Source organism: Mirounga leonina, unplaced genomic scaffold, assembly GCF_011800145.1.
Source record: "Mirounga leonina isolate KUSES-001 unplaced genomic scaffold, KU_Mleo_1.0 Mir_204, whole genome shotgun sequence".
Lineage (NCBI taxonomy): Eukaryota > Metazoa > Chordata > Mammalia > Carnivora > Phocidae > Mirounga > Mirounga leonina.
In genome coordinates, this window is record NW_023270513.1 from 7,237,051 (window position 1) to 7,254,321 (window position 17,271).

A 17,271-nucleotide genomic window follows, 5' to 3' on the forward strand; every position below is an offset into this window, starting at 1 on the left:
CCTATGTTCTCCTCGAGGATTTTGATGGATTCCTGTCTCACATTGAGGTCTTTCATCCACTTTGAGTTGATCTTTGTGAATGGCGTTAGAGAATGGTCGAGTTTCATTCTTCTGCATGTGGCTGTCCAATTTTCCCAGCACCATTTATTGAATAGACTGTCTTTTTTCCATTGCATGTTTTCTCCTGCTTTGTCAAAGATTATTTGACCATAGAGTTGAGGGTCCATATCTGGGCTCTCTCTTCTGTTCCATTGGTCTGTAGGTCTGTTTTTGTGCCAGTACCATGCTGTCTAGTGATCACTGCTTTGTAGTATAGCTTGAAATCGGGCAACGTGATGCCCCCAGCTTTGTTTTTCTTTTTCAACATCTCCTTGGCGATTCGGGGTCTTTTCTGATTCCATACAAATTTTAGGATTGTTTGTTCCAGCACTTTGAAAAATGTCACTGGAATTTTATATGGATGGCATTGAAGGTATAGATTGCTCAGGGTAGCAAAGAGATTTTAACAATGTTTATTCTTCTGATCCATGAGCATGGAATGGTTTTCCATCTTTTTGTGTCTTCTTCAATTTTTTTCATGAGTGTTCTGTAGTTCCTAGAGTATAGATCCTTTACCTCTTTAGTTAGGTTTATTCCGAGGTATCTTATGGTTTTTGGTGCTATTGTAAATGGAATCATTTAATTTCTCTTTCTAGAGTTGCGTTGTTAGTGTATAAGAAAGCAACTGATTTCTGTGCATTGATTTTGTATCCTGCCACATTACTGAATTGCTGGATGAGTTCTAGTAATTTGGGGGTGGAGTCTTTGGGTTTTCCACATAAAGTATCATGTTGTCTGCGAAAAGAGAGAGTTTGACTTCTTCTTTGCCAATTTGAATACCTTTTATTTCTTTTTGTTGTCTGATTGCTGTTGCTAGGATTTCTAGTACTATGTTGAACAATAGTGGCGAGAGTGGGCATACTTGACGTGTTCCTGATCTTAAGGGAAAGGCTCTCAGCTTTTCCCCATTGAGGATGATAGGCACTGTGGGTTTTTCATAGATGGATCTTATGAACTTGAGGAATGTTCCCTCTATCCCTATACTCTGAAGAGTCTGAATCAGGAAAGGATGTTGTATTTTGTCAAATGCTTTTTCTGCATCAATTGAGAGGACCATACAGTTCTTCTCTCTCCTCTTATTAATGTGTTCTATCACACTGATTGATTTGGGAATGTTGAACCACCCTTGCATCCCGGGGATAAATCCCACTTAGTCGTGGTGGATGATCCTTTTAAAGTATGGTTGGATGCTATTAGCTAGGATTTTGTTGAGGATTTTGGAATCCATATCATCAGGGAAATTCGTCTGAAATTCTCCTTTTTGATGGGGTTTTTGCCTGTTTTGGGGATTAAGGTAACACTGGCCTCATAGAATGAGTTTGGAAGTTTTCCTTCTGTTTCTATTTTTTGAAACAGCTTCAGGAGAGTAGGTATTATTTCTTCTTTGAATGTTTGGTAGAATTCCCCAGGGAATCCATCAGGCCCTGGGCTCTTGTTTTTTGGGAGGTTTTGGATCACTGCTTCAATCTCGTTACTGGTTCTTGCCCTATTCAGGTTGTCAATTTCTTCCTGTTTCAGTCTTGGCAGCTTATAGGTTTCCAGGAAGGCCTCCATTTTATCCAGATTGCTCAGTTTATTGGCATAGAGTTGTTGATAATAATTTCTAATAATTGTTTCTATTTCCTTGGTGTTAGTCGTAATCTCTCCCCTTTCAGTCATAATTTTATTAATTTGCGTCCTTTCTCTTTTCTTTTGGATAAGTCTGGCCAGTGGTTTATCGATCTTATTAATTCTTTCAAAGAACCAACTTTTAGTTTCGTTGATCTGATCTACTATGTTTCTGGTTTCTAATTCATTGATCCCTGCTCTAATTTTAGTTATTTCTCTTCTACTGCATGGCTTAGGCATCGTTTGTTGCTTTTCCTCTAGTTCTTTTAGGTGTAGAGTTAGTTGGTGAATTCGGGATTTTTCTATTTTTTTGAGTGAGGCTTGGATGGCTATGTATTTCCCCCTTAGGACCGCCTTTGCAGTATCCCATAGGTTTTGGACCGATGTGTTTTCGTTCTCATTGATTTCCATGAATTGTTTAAGTTCTTCTTTGATTTCCTGGTTGACCCCAACATTTTTGAGCAGAGTGGTCTTTAGGTTCCAAGTGTTTGAATTTCTGCCAAATTTTTTCTTGTGATTGAGTTCCAGTTTTAGAGCATTGTGGTCTGAGAATATGCAGGGAATAACCTCAATTTTTGGTATCGGTTGAGACCTGATTTGTGACCCAGTATATGGTCTATTCTGGAGAAAGTTCCATGTGTGCTTGAGAAGAATGAGTATTCTGTTGCTTTAGGGTGGAATGTTCTGTAAATATCTATGAGGTCCACCTGGTCCAGTGTATTATTCAAAGCTCTTGTTTCTTTGTTGATTTTCTGCTTAGATGAACTGTCCATTGCTTAGAGTGGAGTATTGAGGTCTCCTACAATTAACATATTGTTATCAATATGACTCTTTATTTTGGTTAACAGTTGGCTTATGTAGAGGGCTGCTCCCATGTTGGGGGCATAGATATTTACAATTGTTAGATCTTCTTGTTGGATAGACCCTTTAAGAATGATATAGTGTCCTTCTGTCTCTTATTACAGACTTTTGTTTTAAATCTAATTTGTCTGATATAAGAATTGCTACCCCAGCTTTCTTTGGAGGTCTGCTGGCATGGGAGATGGATCTCCATCCCTTCACTTTCAGTCTGGATGTATCTTTAGGTTCAAAATGAGTCTCTTGTAGACAGCATATGGATGGGTCCTGTCTTTTTATCCAATCTGCAACCCTGTGCCGTTTTATGGGAGCGTTTAGGCCATTCACGTTGAGAGTGATTATTGAAAGATATGAATTAATTGTCATGTTGCCTGTGAAGACGTTGTTTTTATAGATTGTCCCTGTAAATTTCTGTTGTAGATCACTTTTGGGGTCTTTCTCCTTTTATAGAACCCTCCTTAATATTTCTTGCAGGGTCAGCTTAGTGGTCACATATTCTTTCATTTTCTGCCTGTCGTGGAAGCTCTGCATCTCTCCATCCATTGTAAATGAAAGCCTTGCCAGATAAAGTATTCTTGGCTGCATGTTCTTCTCATTTAGTACCCTGAATATGTCTTGCCAGGCCTTTCTGGCTTGCCAGGTCTCTGTGGATAGGTCTGATGTTATTCTGATGTTCCTCCCTCTGTACCTAAGGAATCTCTTCCGCCTAACTGCCCTTAGGATGGTTTCCTTGGGTCTAAGATTTGCAAGTTTTACTATTACATGCCGGGGTGTTGGCCTGTTTTCCTTGATCTTGGGAGGGGTCCTCTCTGCCTCTAGGACTCGAATGTTTGTTTCATTCCCCAGATTAGGGAAGTTCTCAGCTACAATTTGCTCAAATACATCTTCTAGTCCTGTCTCTCTCTCCACTCCCTCCAGGATTCCAATTATTCTGACACTGAAACGCTTCATGGTGTCAGTTATTTCTCTGATTCTATTTTCATGGATTCTGAGTTGTTTTTCCCTGGCCTCCTCTTTTCCCTTTTTATCTATTAAATTGTTTTCCAGGTCACTGATTCGTTCTTCTGCCTCACTTACCCTAGCCGTTAAGATTATCTAGATTAGATTGGATCTCATTGATAGCATTTTCAAGTTCTGCCAATTCAGCTTTCATTTCTGCTCTTAGAGACCCTATGTTGCCATTAATTGATTTTTCCATTCTAGCCATTGTCTTCACAATTGTTAGCCTGAATTCCATCTCCGACATCTTGGTTATATCTGCATCCATTTGTAAATATGCAGCATAAGTCATAATCTGTGAGTCTTTTCTATTTTGGGGGCTCCTCCTCCTAGTCATTCTGTGGATTGGTGTTTGAGGGAATGTATAGAGTCCAAATTATTGACCAGAACCCCAGCAAGATGCACCTGTTTTCTTGGGACCTTAGGGTTGCTGGCCTCTTATTTTCCCAGCCTGTCTTCTGCGGGAGGGGCCTGCCACGCTGTTACTCAGGCAACCCTGTTTGGGCGGAGTTGCCCTGCGCCCCTGTGGCGGGGGATGGGCTCAGTGGGAATCAGTTTTGCCGGCTTTTGTTCTCTGGTGGCTTTCCCTGGCGGCTTTCTGCATCTCTTCCGCGAGTCAGTGCAGAAGAGACCGTTTCCAACCCTCTGCCTCAGAGCAGAGAGAGCGCAGTCTGTTCTTCAGTGAGCTCTCCAGGCCACACTGTCTCCGTTTCTGTCCATGCTGCTATGAACTGCAGCGTTCTGGGTTGTGCGCCCCTCCGCAGCGCTCCCACTCCTGCCTCCAGATTGGAGCACGTCTCTGCCCTTTGTACTTCTAAAACCGCCAGCCGCTTCCAGTTTTCGTGCGCGTGACCCCGCCGCTCCAGGTTTCCATCCCGGGGGCTGCCCTAAAGTCCTTTCCCCGCCGCTACCAGTCTGCAAGTCTGTGGCCCTTCCACAGCGTGCGAGTCTGTCACTCTCCAGCGGTGTAGGATCCCCACAGTCAGGCACCATCCTGCTGCCCTTACAAATTTGTTTCTTAAATTCCACATATATGTGAAATCACAGGGTATTTATCATTCTTAGAGTGACTTACTTTGCTTAGCATAATACTCTCTAGTTCTATCCATGTTGTTTCAAAGGTCAAGATTTCATTCTTTTTGATGGTTGAGTAATATTCCATTTTAATTATATATCACCTCTTCTTCATCCATTTGTCTACAGATGGACACAAGGGCTTATTCCTTAATTTGGCTATTGTTGATAATTGCTGTTTTACACATAGGGGCGCATATATCCTTTTGAATTAATTTTTTTGTATTTTATGGGTAAATACCCAGTACTGAAATTATGGGATCGTAGAGTAGTTCTATTTTTAACTTTCTGTGGAATCTTCATACTGTTTTCCAGAGTGGCTGCACTAGTTTGCATTCCCACCAAGAGTGCAAAAGTGTTCCTTTTTTTCCATATCCTCACCAGCATCTGTTGTTTCTACTGTTGATCATTTTAGCCATTCTGACAGGTATGAGGTGATATCTCACTGTAGTTTTGATTTGCATTTCCCTGATGATACGTGGTCTCTATTGGCCATCTGTGTATCTTCTTTGGAAAAATGGCTATTCATGTCGGCTGTGCATTTTTACTTAGATTGTTCATTTCTTGGGTGTTGATGTTTAGAGGTTCTTTATATATTCCAGATATTAACCCTCTATCAGATATGTAATTTGCAAATATTGTCTCCCATTCTGAAGGCTGCCTTTTAGTTTTGTTGGGTGTTTCCTTCACCGTGCAGAAGCTGTTTATTTTGATGAAGTCCCAATAGTTTATTTCTGCTTTTACTTCCCCTGCCTCAGGAGACATATCTAGAAACAACTTGCTAGAGCCAATGTCAGAGGTATTACTGCCTGTGTTCTCTTCTAGGATTTTTTATGGTTTCAGGCCTCACAGTTATGTCTTTTAATCCATTTTGAATTTCTATTTGTGTGTGGTATAATAAAGTGGCCCCATTTCATTCCTTTGCATGTTGCTGTCCAGTTTTCCCAACACCACTTGTTGAAGAAACACTGTTTCTCCCATTAGATACTCTTTTTTTTTTTTTTTTTTTAAGATTTTATTTATGGGCACCTGGGTGGCTCAGTTGGTTAAGCGACTGCCTTCGGCTCAGGTCATGATCCCGGAGTCCTGGGATCGAGTCCCACATCGTGCTCCCGGCTCAGCAGGGAGCCTGCTTCTCCCTCTGACCCTATCCCCTCTCATGCTGTTTCTCTCTTTCTCTCAAATAAATAAATAAATAAAATCTTTAAAAAAAAAAAGATTTTATTTATTTATTTGACAGAGAGACAGTGAGAAAGGGAACACAAGCAGGGGGGTTGGGAGAGGGAGAAGCAGGCTTCCCGCAGAGCAGGGAGCCCCACACAGGGCTCAATCCCAGGACCCTGGGATCATGACCTGAGCCGAAGGCAGATGCTTAATGACTGGGCCACGCAGGCGCCCCTCTCCCATTAGATACTCTTTCCTACTTTGTCAAAGACTAATTGTCCATAGAGTTGTAGGTTCATTTCTGGGCTTTTGATTCTGTTCCATTAATCTTTGTGAGTATTTTTACACCACACCATACTATTTTGATTAATATGGCTGTATAGTAGAACTTGAAGACTGAAATTGTGATACCTCCAGCTTTTGTTTCTTTTTCAAGGTTGCTTTGGCTACTTGAGGTACTGGTGGTCCCACAGAAATTTTAGGATTGTTTGTTCTCGCTCTGTGACAAATGCTCTTGGTATTTTGATAGGGATAGCATTAAATATGTAAATTGCTTTAGGTAGCATAGACATTTTGACAATGTTTTCCTCCAATCCATGAGTATGGAATGTCATTCTGTTTGTGTCCTCTTCAATTTCTTTCATCAGTGTTTTATTCTTTTTAGAGTACAGATCTTTCACCTTCTTGGTTGAGTTTATTCCTACCTATCTTCTTACTTTTGGTAAAATTATAAATGAGACTGACTCCTTAATTTTTGTTTATGCTGCTTCATTATTGGTGTATAGAAATCCAACAGATTTCTCTACATTCATTTTGTATCCTGCCACTTCACTGGATTCATGTATCAGTTCTAGCAGCTTTTTGGTGGAGTCTTTGGGTTTTCTATATAGAGTGTCTTGTCATCTGCAAATAAAAGTTTTACTTCTTCCTTGCCAATTTGGGTGTCTTTTCTTTCCTTTTGTTGTCTGATTGCTGTGAGTAGGATTTCCAGTACTATGTTAAGTAACAGTGGTGAGAATGGACATCCCTGTCTTGCTCCTGACCACAGAGGAAAAGCTCTCAGTTTTCCCCCACTGGGCATGATACTACTGTGGGTTTTTCATATATGGCCTTTCTGGTGATGAGGTATGCTCCCTCTAAACCTACATTGTTGAGGGTTTTTATCATGAATGGATGCTATACTATGTCAAAGCTTTTTCTGAATCTACTAAAATGATTGTATGGTTTTTATCCTTTATTAATGTAGTATAATGTAGTTGATTGATCTGTGAATGCTGAACCACCCCCCTTGCAACCCAGTAATAAGTCCCACTTGATCACTGTGAATGATTTTTTTAAAATGTATTGTTGAATTTGGTTGCTAGAATGTTATTGAGAATTTTGCATCTATGTGCATCTATAGTATTAGCCTAGAGTTCTATTTTTTAGGGTACTCTTTATCTGGTTTTGCGATCAGGGTAATGCTGTCTTCATAAAAGGGTTTAATGTCACCTACTATTATTGTATTATTATCAATGAATTCCTTTACATTTGTTATTGTTTTACATATTTGGGTGCTCCCAAGTTGGTGGCATAAATATTTACAATTCTTAGATCTTGTTGGATAGACCCCTTTATTATGATATAATATGCTTCTTCATCTCCTATTAGAGTCTTTGGTTAAAACCCAGTTTGTCTGATAGAAGTATGGCTACTCCGACTTTCTTTTGACATCCATTTGCAAGATAAATGTTTCTCCATCACCTTACTTTCAATTTGAAGGTGTCTTTAGGTCTAAAATGGGTCTCTTGTAGGCAGCATATAGATGGGTCTTATTTTTTTGTAACCATTCTGACATCCTATGACTTTTGATTGGAGCATTTAGTCCATTTACATTCAGAATGATTATTGACAAGAGTATGTATTTAGTGCCATTGTATTACTTGTTTTGTTGTTGTTTCTGGAGATTTTCTCTGTTCCTTTCTGGACTTTGTCATTTTTGGTCTTTCTTTCCCACTCAAAGAGTCCCCTTTAATATTTCTTGCAGGGCTCATTTACCGGTCATGAACTCCTTTAGTTTCTGTTTGTCTGGGGAAACTCTATCTCTCCTATTTATTCTGAATCACAGCCTTGCTGGATAAAGTATTCTTGGTTGCATATTTTTCCCTTTCAGCACTTTGAATATATCAGGCCATTCTCTTCTGGCTTGCCAAATTTCTGTTGAGAAATCTCCAGCAAGCCTTACGGCTTTTCCCTTGTAAGTTAAGGACTTCTTTTGTCCTGTTTTAAGATATTTTTCTTTATCACTATATTTTACAAATTTAATTAGAGTATGTCTTGGTGTTGGCCTGCTTTTGTTGATTTTGATGGGAGTTTTCTGTGCCTCCTGGATCTGGATGTGTGTTTCTGAGCAAGGACGTTCTCAGCTATTATTCTTCCAAGTACACTTTCTGCCCCCTATTCTCTTGAAAAGAGAAATGTTTATTAAGGAAGCATGAAATTAGTTCAGGTGCAGACCTAAAACCAGCCAAGCTTGTTTGAACCCAGGGTCATTCACCAAGCTGGCCTCCATATCTCTCTTTTCTTCAGTCAATTGCTTTGCTATATGACTCTCAAATGACAATTATTTTTTTTAAGATTTTTTTTTAATTTATTCATTTGAGACACAGAAATATATATAGAGAGAGAGAGAAAGAGAGAGAGCGCATGAGCAGAGGGAGAGGGAGAAGTAGGCTCCCCGCTGAGCCAGGAGCCCAACGTGGGGCTCGATCACAGGACCCTGGGATCATGACCCAAGCCGAAGGCAGATGCTTAACCACCTGAGCCACCCAGGCGCCCCTCAAATGACAAATATTTAGAGCTATTTATACTGTTCTATCTTTAGATATTTTATTTAAAATATTCAGACATTTGGTCCCAACTTTGGAGTTCCTAGACACCCAGTCAGGCTGCACCAAGAATATATGGAGCCTCAACACTAATCCTTCAAATGTAGATATGGGTCAAGACAACTTCAGCCAATAAAAAATTCAGACTTTCACTTATGTGTACACTCATGCACAAGAAAAGGAGAGAAAGAGAAAACAAAAGAGGTGATAGAGGAGAACACAGGCAGAAACCTCTTTGACCTCAGCCATAGCAACTTCTTACTAGACACGTCACCAAAGGCAAGGGAAACAAAAGCAAAAATGAACTACTGGGACTGCACAGTGAAGGAAATAATCAACAAAACTATAAGGCAGCCTGCACAGTGAAGGAAATAATCAACAAAACTATAAGGCAGCCTACGGAATGGGAGAAGGTATTTGCAAACAACGTATCTGTTAAAGGGTTAATATGCAAAATCTATAAACAACTTATCAAACTCAACACCCAAAAAACAAATAATCCAGTTAATAAATGGGCAGAAGGCATGAATAGACACTTTTCCAAAAAAGACATACAGATGGCTAACAGACACATGAAAAAATGCTCAACATCACATCATCAGGGAAATACAAATCAAAACCATGATGAGATACCATCGCACACTTATCAGGATGGTTAAAATTAACAACAGAAGAACAACAGGTGTTGGTGAGGATACAGAGAAAGGAGAACCCTCTTGCACTGTTGGTGGGAATGCAAACTGCTGCAGCCACTCTGAACAGTACGGAGGTTCCTCAAAATGTTAAAAATAGAACTACCCTATGATCCAGCAATTGCACTAATAGGTATTTACCCAAAAGATACAAAAATACAGATTTGAAGGGATACATGTACCCTGATGCTTATAGTAGCACTATCAACAATAGCCAAACTATGGGGAGAGCCCAGATGTCCATCAACATAAGAATGGATAAAGAAGATGTGGTATATATATACAATGGAATATTACTCAGCCATAATATAGAATAGAATCTTGACATTTGCAAAGACATGGATGGAGCTAGAATGCATTATGCTAAGTGACATAAGCCAGTCAGAGAAAGACAAATACCATATGATCTCACTCATAGGTGGAATTTAAGAAAGAAAACAGATGAACATACGGGAAGGGAGAAAAGAAAAAAGGAGAGAGGGAAACAAGCCATAAGAGACTCTTTTTAAAAATTTTTATTTAAATTCAATTTAGTTAACATATAGTTATTATTAGTTTCAGGGATATAATTTAGTGATTCATCAGTTACATGTAACACCAAGTACTCATTACATCAAGTGCCCTCCTCTTTAATGCCCATCCCCCCAGTTACCCCATCCCCCACCCAACCCTCCAGCCATAAGACTCTTTTAAGTATAGAGAACAAACTGAGGGTTGACAGAAGGAGATGGGTGGGGGATGAGCTAGATGGGTGATGGGTATTGAGGAGGGCACTTATTTTGATGAGCACCGGGTGTTGTATGTAAGTGATGATTCACTAAATTCTACTCCAGAAACCAATATTGCACTGTATGTTAACTACCTAAAATTTAAATTAAAAAAATAGAAATAAATTAATTTTAAAAAGAAGTGATAAACTGTATATGAAAAAGGGAAAACTTAAAGTATGCAACAATTATAGATTATGAAGAATTACAAAGGAAAAAGGCTAAAACATTAACACTAGTTTCATTGTATAAAGTTAATTACAATGATACTCTATTACATGAAATGTTTCCAGTTATTTATATGTAGTTAATTGAAAATACCATCATGGCTCTGAAATTGGATGTATCTAGGTCTAAATCCAACTTCTACTGATCATTTATAAAAATAAAGATATCAACAGCATTGTAAATCTGCTCAAGAATTAAGTCAGCTAACACACGGAGTGAAAATATAGCATTTAGTTTATATACATGTAAATAAACATTAGTTTTTCTTTCTTCTTTAAATATCAGAGAGAGCACAATGGCTTGCTTTTAATTAAACATTCACCAGATATTTGTCATTATGTGACCTGATTATCCAAGATGCTTACTAAAAGCATCTAGGAAAGATATTCCTTTGAGAGAAATAGTAAGGATAAATTAATTATTGAAAAAAAGCATGGACATGATAATTTCTAAATCAGTGTTCCATTATAAAGGCAACATTCATTAGACTCACTTTCTTCCAGCTTTAATGAAACTGAGGGATTGCTTCCTGTTTCATCCACATTTCCTTCACCACCTCCTCGAGATCTTGAATTCCAGACTTTAATCACTTCAACATCATTGTCACTGCCACTTCCACTTGAGCTACTATCTTTCTTCCCTTTCTTCCCCTTCGTTTTCTTCTTTCTATAAAAGGAACAAATTCAAACTGTTAGGAAAGCACAGAAAAGATATAAATGCCAATTATGAGAGAACAATCAGCAATTAGGGATTTTAACTGTGTCAACACAGGACACAAAAATTATTCAATTTACTTTGTATAATCATCGGAGCTTAAACTCATGGAGGTTTCATCGGAATCTGAAGCTATAAATTCATCCATACTGTCTTCATCAAAGTATCCCTAGAGGAAAAAAAAATGATGAATATTTTAATAGTTTACTTCAACTTATATTGAAAATTATAATGATGTTTACTTTACCTGAGGATAAGTTAATTGTCATGGGATAAAAAAAGACCTGAAAGAACTACCATAGATTAAAAAAGGAAAGGAGGCATAACAGATATGATGACTAAATGCAATGCAAAACCTTGGATTGAATCATGGAAAAGAAAAAGGACATAAGTACAAAAACTGGTGAAATCCAATTAAAGTCTATTGTATGGGTTAGCCCAGTGATGGGTATTAAGGAGGGCACGTACTGCATGGAGCACTGGGTGTTATACGAAAACAATGAATCATGGATCACTACATCAAAAACTAATGATGTATGGTGACTAACATAATAAAATTAAATTAAATTTAAAAAAATAGTCTATTGTTTAGTTAATACTATTGACCCAATGTTACTTTTTAAATTTTTATCATTTTACCATGGTTATACAGATGTTAAGAATAACATTTAATACTCCTTCCATAATCATAATGCATTCTAACATATTGAAATTAACTAGAAATAAAATGGGTTGAAATACTGTACTACAAAGCAAAGGAAAATTCCAATATACAGTAAGTCTATATAGATCAACCTTTTTCCTGAAGTTATTCTGCTTCCAACAGATAGGTCTTAATCGATTTTAGGTTACCTGATTTACCTTATTTTCTTTGCTAATGTAGTCCAGCTGCAAACACCAAGGATGAGTCCAGATTCTACTTAACATCTGAAAATCTTGGAAAAGTTTTGCACCTGCCTTTCCTCTTCCACCTTCATTGCTATTACCTACACCTGATCAAAAAAAAGTAGTTAATGTTAAGACATAAGAATTCTCTATGTCAGGAGAGGTGGGTGGAGGGATGGGTTAAATAGGTGATGGGGATTAAGGAGTACACTTGGGATGAGTACCAGGAGTTGTATGAAGTACTGAATCACCAAATTGTACATCTAAAACTAATTACACTGTATGTTAACTAACTGGATTTTAAATAAAAACTTAGGGAAAAAAAGAATTCTCTATGTCAACCAGCATGCTTTTCTAAATTAGGGATTTTAACTTTATTTTGTGCCATGGACTCTCGTGGCAGTATAGAGAAGTTTATAGACATCTTTCTTTGAATAATGTTTTGAAACATAAAATAGGAAAACAAAAGAAACCCATTATATATAAATTATCAAAATACTAAACATAGTTGTGATACAGGAATATGTGTACTTTGTTAATGCATTAAATAACAAAATATAGCAGCAAGTCTAAGAATTTTCTGAAATTCTGAAGTTCTGGTAAAGGTAAATAATTTTGAGATATCAGTAACAATAACAGAAATATTTGATTTCTATTGGTAACAAAGTCATAGTTATCACTACTACTACTATGGTTTATTGCCCACATTATAATTGGAAAAAATGCTAGTTTTCATCAGAGGTTAGTAAAAATTAATGTGATTTTTTCTTATTCAGGTTCACATACCCCCCCATAATTCCATCTGTGGACCCTGGATTACAAACTCCTCTTTTAAAACTGATGGTTAGCAGAGGGGAGGTGGGTGGGGGGATGGGTTAAAGAGGTGATGGGAATTAAGGAGTGCATTTGCCATGATGAGCACAGGGTGATGTACGGAAGTGTTGAATCATTATATTGTACACCTGAAACTAAATTTACACTGTATGTTAACTAACTGGAATTTTAAATTTTATTCTATTGGAGGAGGGGGACAGAGAGAGTCTTAAGCAGCCTCTGCACTGAGCGAGGAGCCCAAGGCAGGGCTTGAAATCATGACTTGGGCCGAAACCAAGACTTGGACACTTAACCAACTGGGCCACCTACGCGCCTCTAACTGGAATTCAAATGAAAACTTAAAAGCTCTTGTTTTAGATAAAGCCTCTCTGTATCCCATCTTTTAGAAACTCTTTCCAACGCTTCTTACACAAAAAAATGTACTCCTAAAAACTGTTTTTCATGTTGAAAACATTAATTTCTTCTGCTCAGTAATTTCAACAAAATTAAGTTTTTTCTATAAAAGCGAAATGAAAATGAAATGAATAGACATTTCATTTATATGACACTTATCAAGGAGGTAAGATGCAAAACAAAACTGGTTAAACAAAAAAAGCAGCATTTAAGCAATAACATATTTTTCTGTCCACAGTTTTAAAAGATGTAAATTCACCAATAACTAATAAGTCTTGCCTCCACTCATGGCAAGAGAAAATTTAATGATATGAAACACTAATAAAAATGCATGAAAATCTGGTAGTGATTATTTTGCCTTTTAAGAGGTATTTCCACTGTGTATAATAGGAATCATTGCTGTGAAAATGAAGAATCTAATTTCTTGACATACAACTGCTCATAGCATTCCTTTATAATTTTTTATTTCTGCAAATCAGTAGTGATGTTCTTTCATATTCCTGATTTTAGTTGTGTCTCCTCTATTACTTTGCAAGTACAGCTAAAAAGGTATCAATCGATCTTTTCAAAAAAGCAAATTTCAGTTTCAATGATTTTCTCTGTTTTTTCCTCCTTTATATTTATTTCTGTTTCAGTCTTTATTCTTTCTTTCTACTTGCTTTGGGTTTAGTCTGCCCTAACTTTAGTTCCTTAAACGTAAGAGGTAAGATTATAAATTTGAGATCTTTCTTCTTTTTAAATTATAGGCATTTACTGTTATAATTTTCCCTCTTTAAGCATGCTTTATCTGCATCCCATATTTTAGTACCTTGTGTTCTTGTTTTCATCCACGTCTAAATATTTTTTAATTGTCCTTGTGATTTCTTCTTTTATCTACTGGCTATTTGGGAGTCTGTTATTTATATACAATTGTGAATGTTCTAACTTTCCTTCTGTTACTGGTTTGTAATTTCATTCCCATGTGGTTAAAGAAAACATTTTGTGTGATTTTATCCTCTTATGTTAATTGAAACTTGTTTTATAATCTAAAATATGGTCTATCTTGGAGAATATTCCACATGCACTTGAGAGGAATATGTATTCTGCTGCAGCTCGATGGAGTGTTCTTTTAGAGGTCTGTTAAGTCTGGTTGGTTTATAGTGTTTTCCAAGTCTTCTATTTCCTTGTTGATCTTCTACCCAGCTGTTCTATCACTGAACACCTTATGAGTTAAAATTAATGTAAAGGAGGGGCACCCAGATGGTTCAGTTGGTTAAGTGTCTGACTCTTGATTTCAGCTCAGGTCATGATCTCAGGGTCTTAAGATCAAGCCCTGCATCAGGCTCCATGCTGGGCATGGAATCTGCTCAAGATTCTCTTTCCCTCTCCCTCTGCTCTCCTCCCCCCACCACTCATGTTCTCTTTCTTAAAAAAAATTAATATAAAGAGAGATTTTTTTTTTAAAAAGGTAATCTATACTTTATCATTTTATACTCCAAGAAAGACTAAAAGCCAATTCTTGTTTTGTGGGGGCAAAAACTACTCTTGCATATATCATAAATATCTTCTATTATAGAAAAACTTCATAAGACTTTTAGGCCTAACTGGCTAAGATAGGAAAAGCGAGGACATTTTTAAAGGGAAAAAAATTCTACCTGAAAAGGGAAAAGTTTCTTCTACCTACACCATTGATTTATATTAGAGTTGATATTCTCTGTGGAAATGGGAACCACATAAAAAGGATATGTTAATAACCTAGCCAAATAAATATCCACAGAAAAATGTTCTCTACTCAAGAGTATTGATAATTATTACTGAATTATTCTATCTTTTCAAAAAAATAATGTTTTTGACTCCAAATCACTTTATTGGGAAAATATACCAAAAAAGGTTAGGTGAATACATGATTAATTAATCATGACAATCTGTTATTGAACCTTATTTACACCTACAGTTTTTACATGAGATGTTATCATGGGGTCTGTAGTAAACTCAATAATGGTCTTCCAAATATATCTACATTCCAACCCTATATACATCTGCCAAATATATCTACATTCCAATCCACCCATGGAAAAAGAAGATGTGCAGATGCAATCAAAAAAATGACCTGAAATTGAAGAAGACCATCCTAGTTTATCCAGGAGGATCCAATGCAACCACAATAATCCCTGTAAGAGGGATCCAGAAGTGAGAGTAGAAGGTGATGTGATGACATATGCACAAATGGAGTGACACACGTTCAATATGGAGAATACAGACAGCCACCAGAAGCTGAAAAAGACAAGGAAATATTTTCCCTCCCTAGAGCAGCCAAAAGGAACCAGCCCTGCTGACTTTAGCCCAGTAACACTAACCTTGGACCCTCAACCCCCAGAACAGTAAGAGAATAAACTTGTGTTGTTCTAAGCCATCAAATTTGTGGTAATTTCCTACAGCAGCAAGAGGAAGTCAACACAGCATCCTAGTGAAATGTTTATCAAACTTGGCGCACATCAGAATCACCTGGGCAATGTGTTATACACACACTTGGATCCCATTCCTATAAATTCTGATTTCCTAGATATGTGATGAGGCACAGAAATATAAACTTTCTAAGAAGGTTCTCAGGTGCTTGTGCTGCAAACTAGGGTACAAGTCATAAAGAAGAATGGTTGGGAAAACTCACTGCTTCAATTAGTTTGCTAGGGCTGCCATAGCAAATCACCACAAACCCAAAATCTTAAGACCACAGAAATATACTCCTTCACAGTTTGGGAGATCAGAAGTCCAAAATCTGTCCTACTGAGCCAAAATCAAAGTGTCCACAGGGCCATCTACACTCCCTCTGGAAGCTCCAGGAGAGAATTTATTCCTTGCCTCCTCAGGCACAGGGTGGCTGCTGGCATTCCCTGACTTGCAGCCACATCAATCTCTGCCTCTGTGGTCACAATTCCTCCTCTTCTGTGTATATCAAATCTCCCTCAGACTCTCTCCTGCAAAGATACCTGCAAATGGAATTAGGAGCCATCTGGACAATCCAGGACAATCTCCTCATCTCAAGATCCTTAGTTTAGTCGCCTCTAAAAAAATCCCTTTTCTTATAAGGTAACACAGGTTCCAGGACCTAGGTAAGATCTGACATCTCCAGGTGGCCATTGTTCAGCCTACCACGCTGCCTTAAGTGCCTTTCAAGGTTATTCAAGACAGTAGAGCTAAAGCAAACTTTCCAAAAATATAATACTAAAAGCTTTTTATATTCAATTTCCCTTCTGACCCCTTACAAATTAGAATTACACTATTAAAATAAACCAGTCTCACCGGAGTATTCTGATGATCAATACAGCTATAATAAACAGGGAACTGGAGATGATAATAAAACACCATGGGCTATATCAATACATTTTATAGAGTTTCCCCAAGTCCTGAAAATTATTTCAAAGAATTTTCCACATAAATGATTTAAAAGGGTTGATCTAAAGAACCGTGGGAGTAGTTTAGCCACTAAGAATTTGGAAACACCTTCTAGGACTTCCACACCGTTTTATCACAAAATCCTTACTAATCAAATAATTCCTTTGTACTATTTCAGAAATCTGTTTTCCTTTCCTCCAATGCTCCTTCGGTTAACTTGCAGGACTCAAGGCCACTTTTAAACATAACAAAGACTTCGGAAAGCTTAAAATCCAAGCAATAACACAACTACTAGGAGGTGCCCAGAAGAATTCTACTTATAATGAACAGTAAGTGAAAAAGAGTACCTCAATGATATTAGTTATTGCACTGCCTCAATACATCAATGCAGGTCCCATAAAGCTGACTTTAAGCAGATGGCTCAGTTTTGATAATCTAAACATATGCTGTTGTATCTGTTCAAGTCTAAATCTAAATCTTGTAGTCATACCACCTTCTGATTAGTCACACACTATAGGAATCTCACATAAAAATTACCACCCTTGAACTAGCATGCAAAGACCACTGAAATTGGTTAACATTCTCTGGAGTATGCTTATTTGATTTATGCAGAAAGTAAAAGAAACAAAGGAATAATATTTTAAGTACCGGAGAGGCCCCAGTTCATATCATCAAATAGCCCCTCATTTGCCCAAATTCCCACTAACTTAAAAGTTA

The 17,271-nt window shown here is 37.5% G+C and overlaps 1 protein-coding gene across 6 annotated transcripts in view; it reads right to left on the reverse strand.

Annotated features, from left to right (window-relative positions):
- Positions 1 to 17,271, reverse strand: part of ATRX (ATRX chromatin remodeler) — a 309,544-nt gene that overhangs the window by 68,581 nt on the left and 223,692 nt on the right. For all 6 annotated transcript variants that reach the window (XM_035028787.1, XM_035028786.1, XM_035028789.1 and 3 more), the window contains 3 exons: positions 11,932 to 12,062; positions 11,151 to 11,239; positions 10,850 to 11,022 (listed from right to left, as the gene is read on the reverse strand). In XM_035028787.1, coding sequence (XP_034884678.1) covers positions 10,850 to 11,022; positions 11,151 to 11,239; positions 11,932 to 12,062 — 393 coding nt within the window. The remainder of the gene's footprint in view (positions 1 to 10,849; positions 11,023 to 11,150; positions 11,240 to 11,931; positions 12,063 to 17,271) is intronic.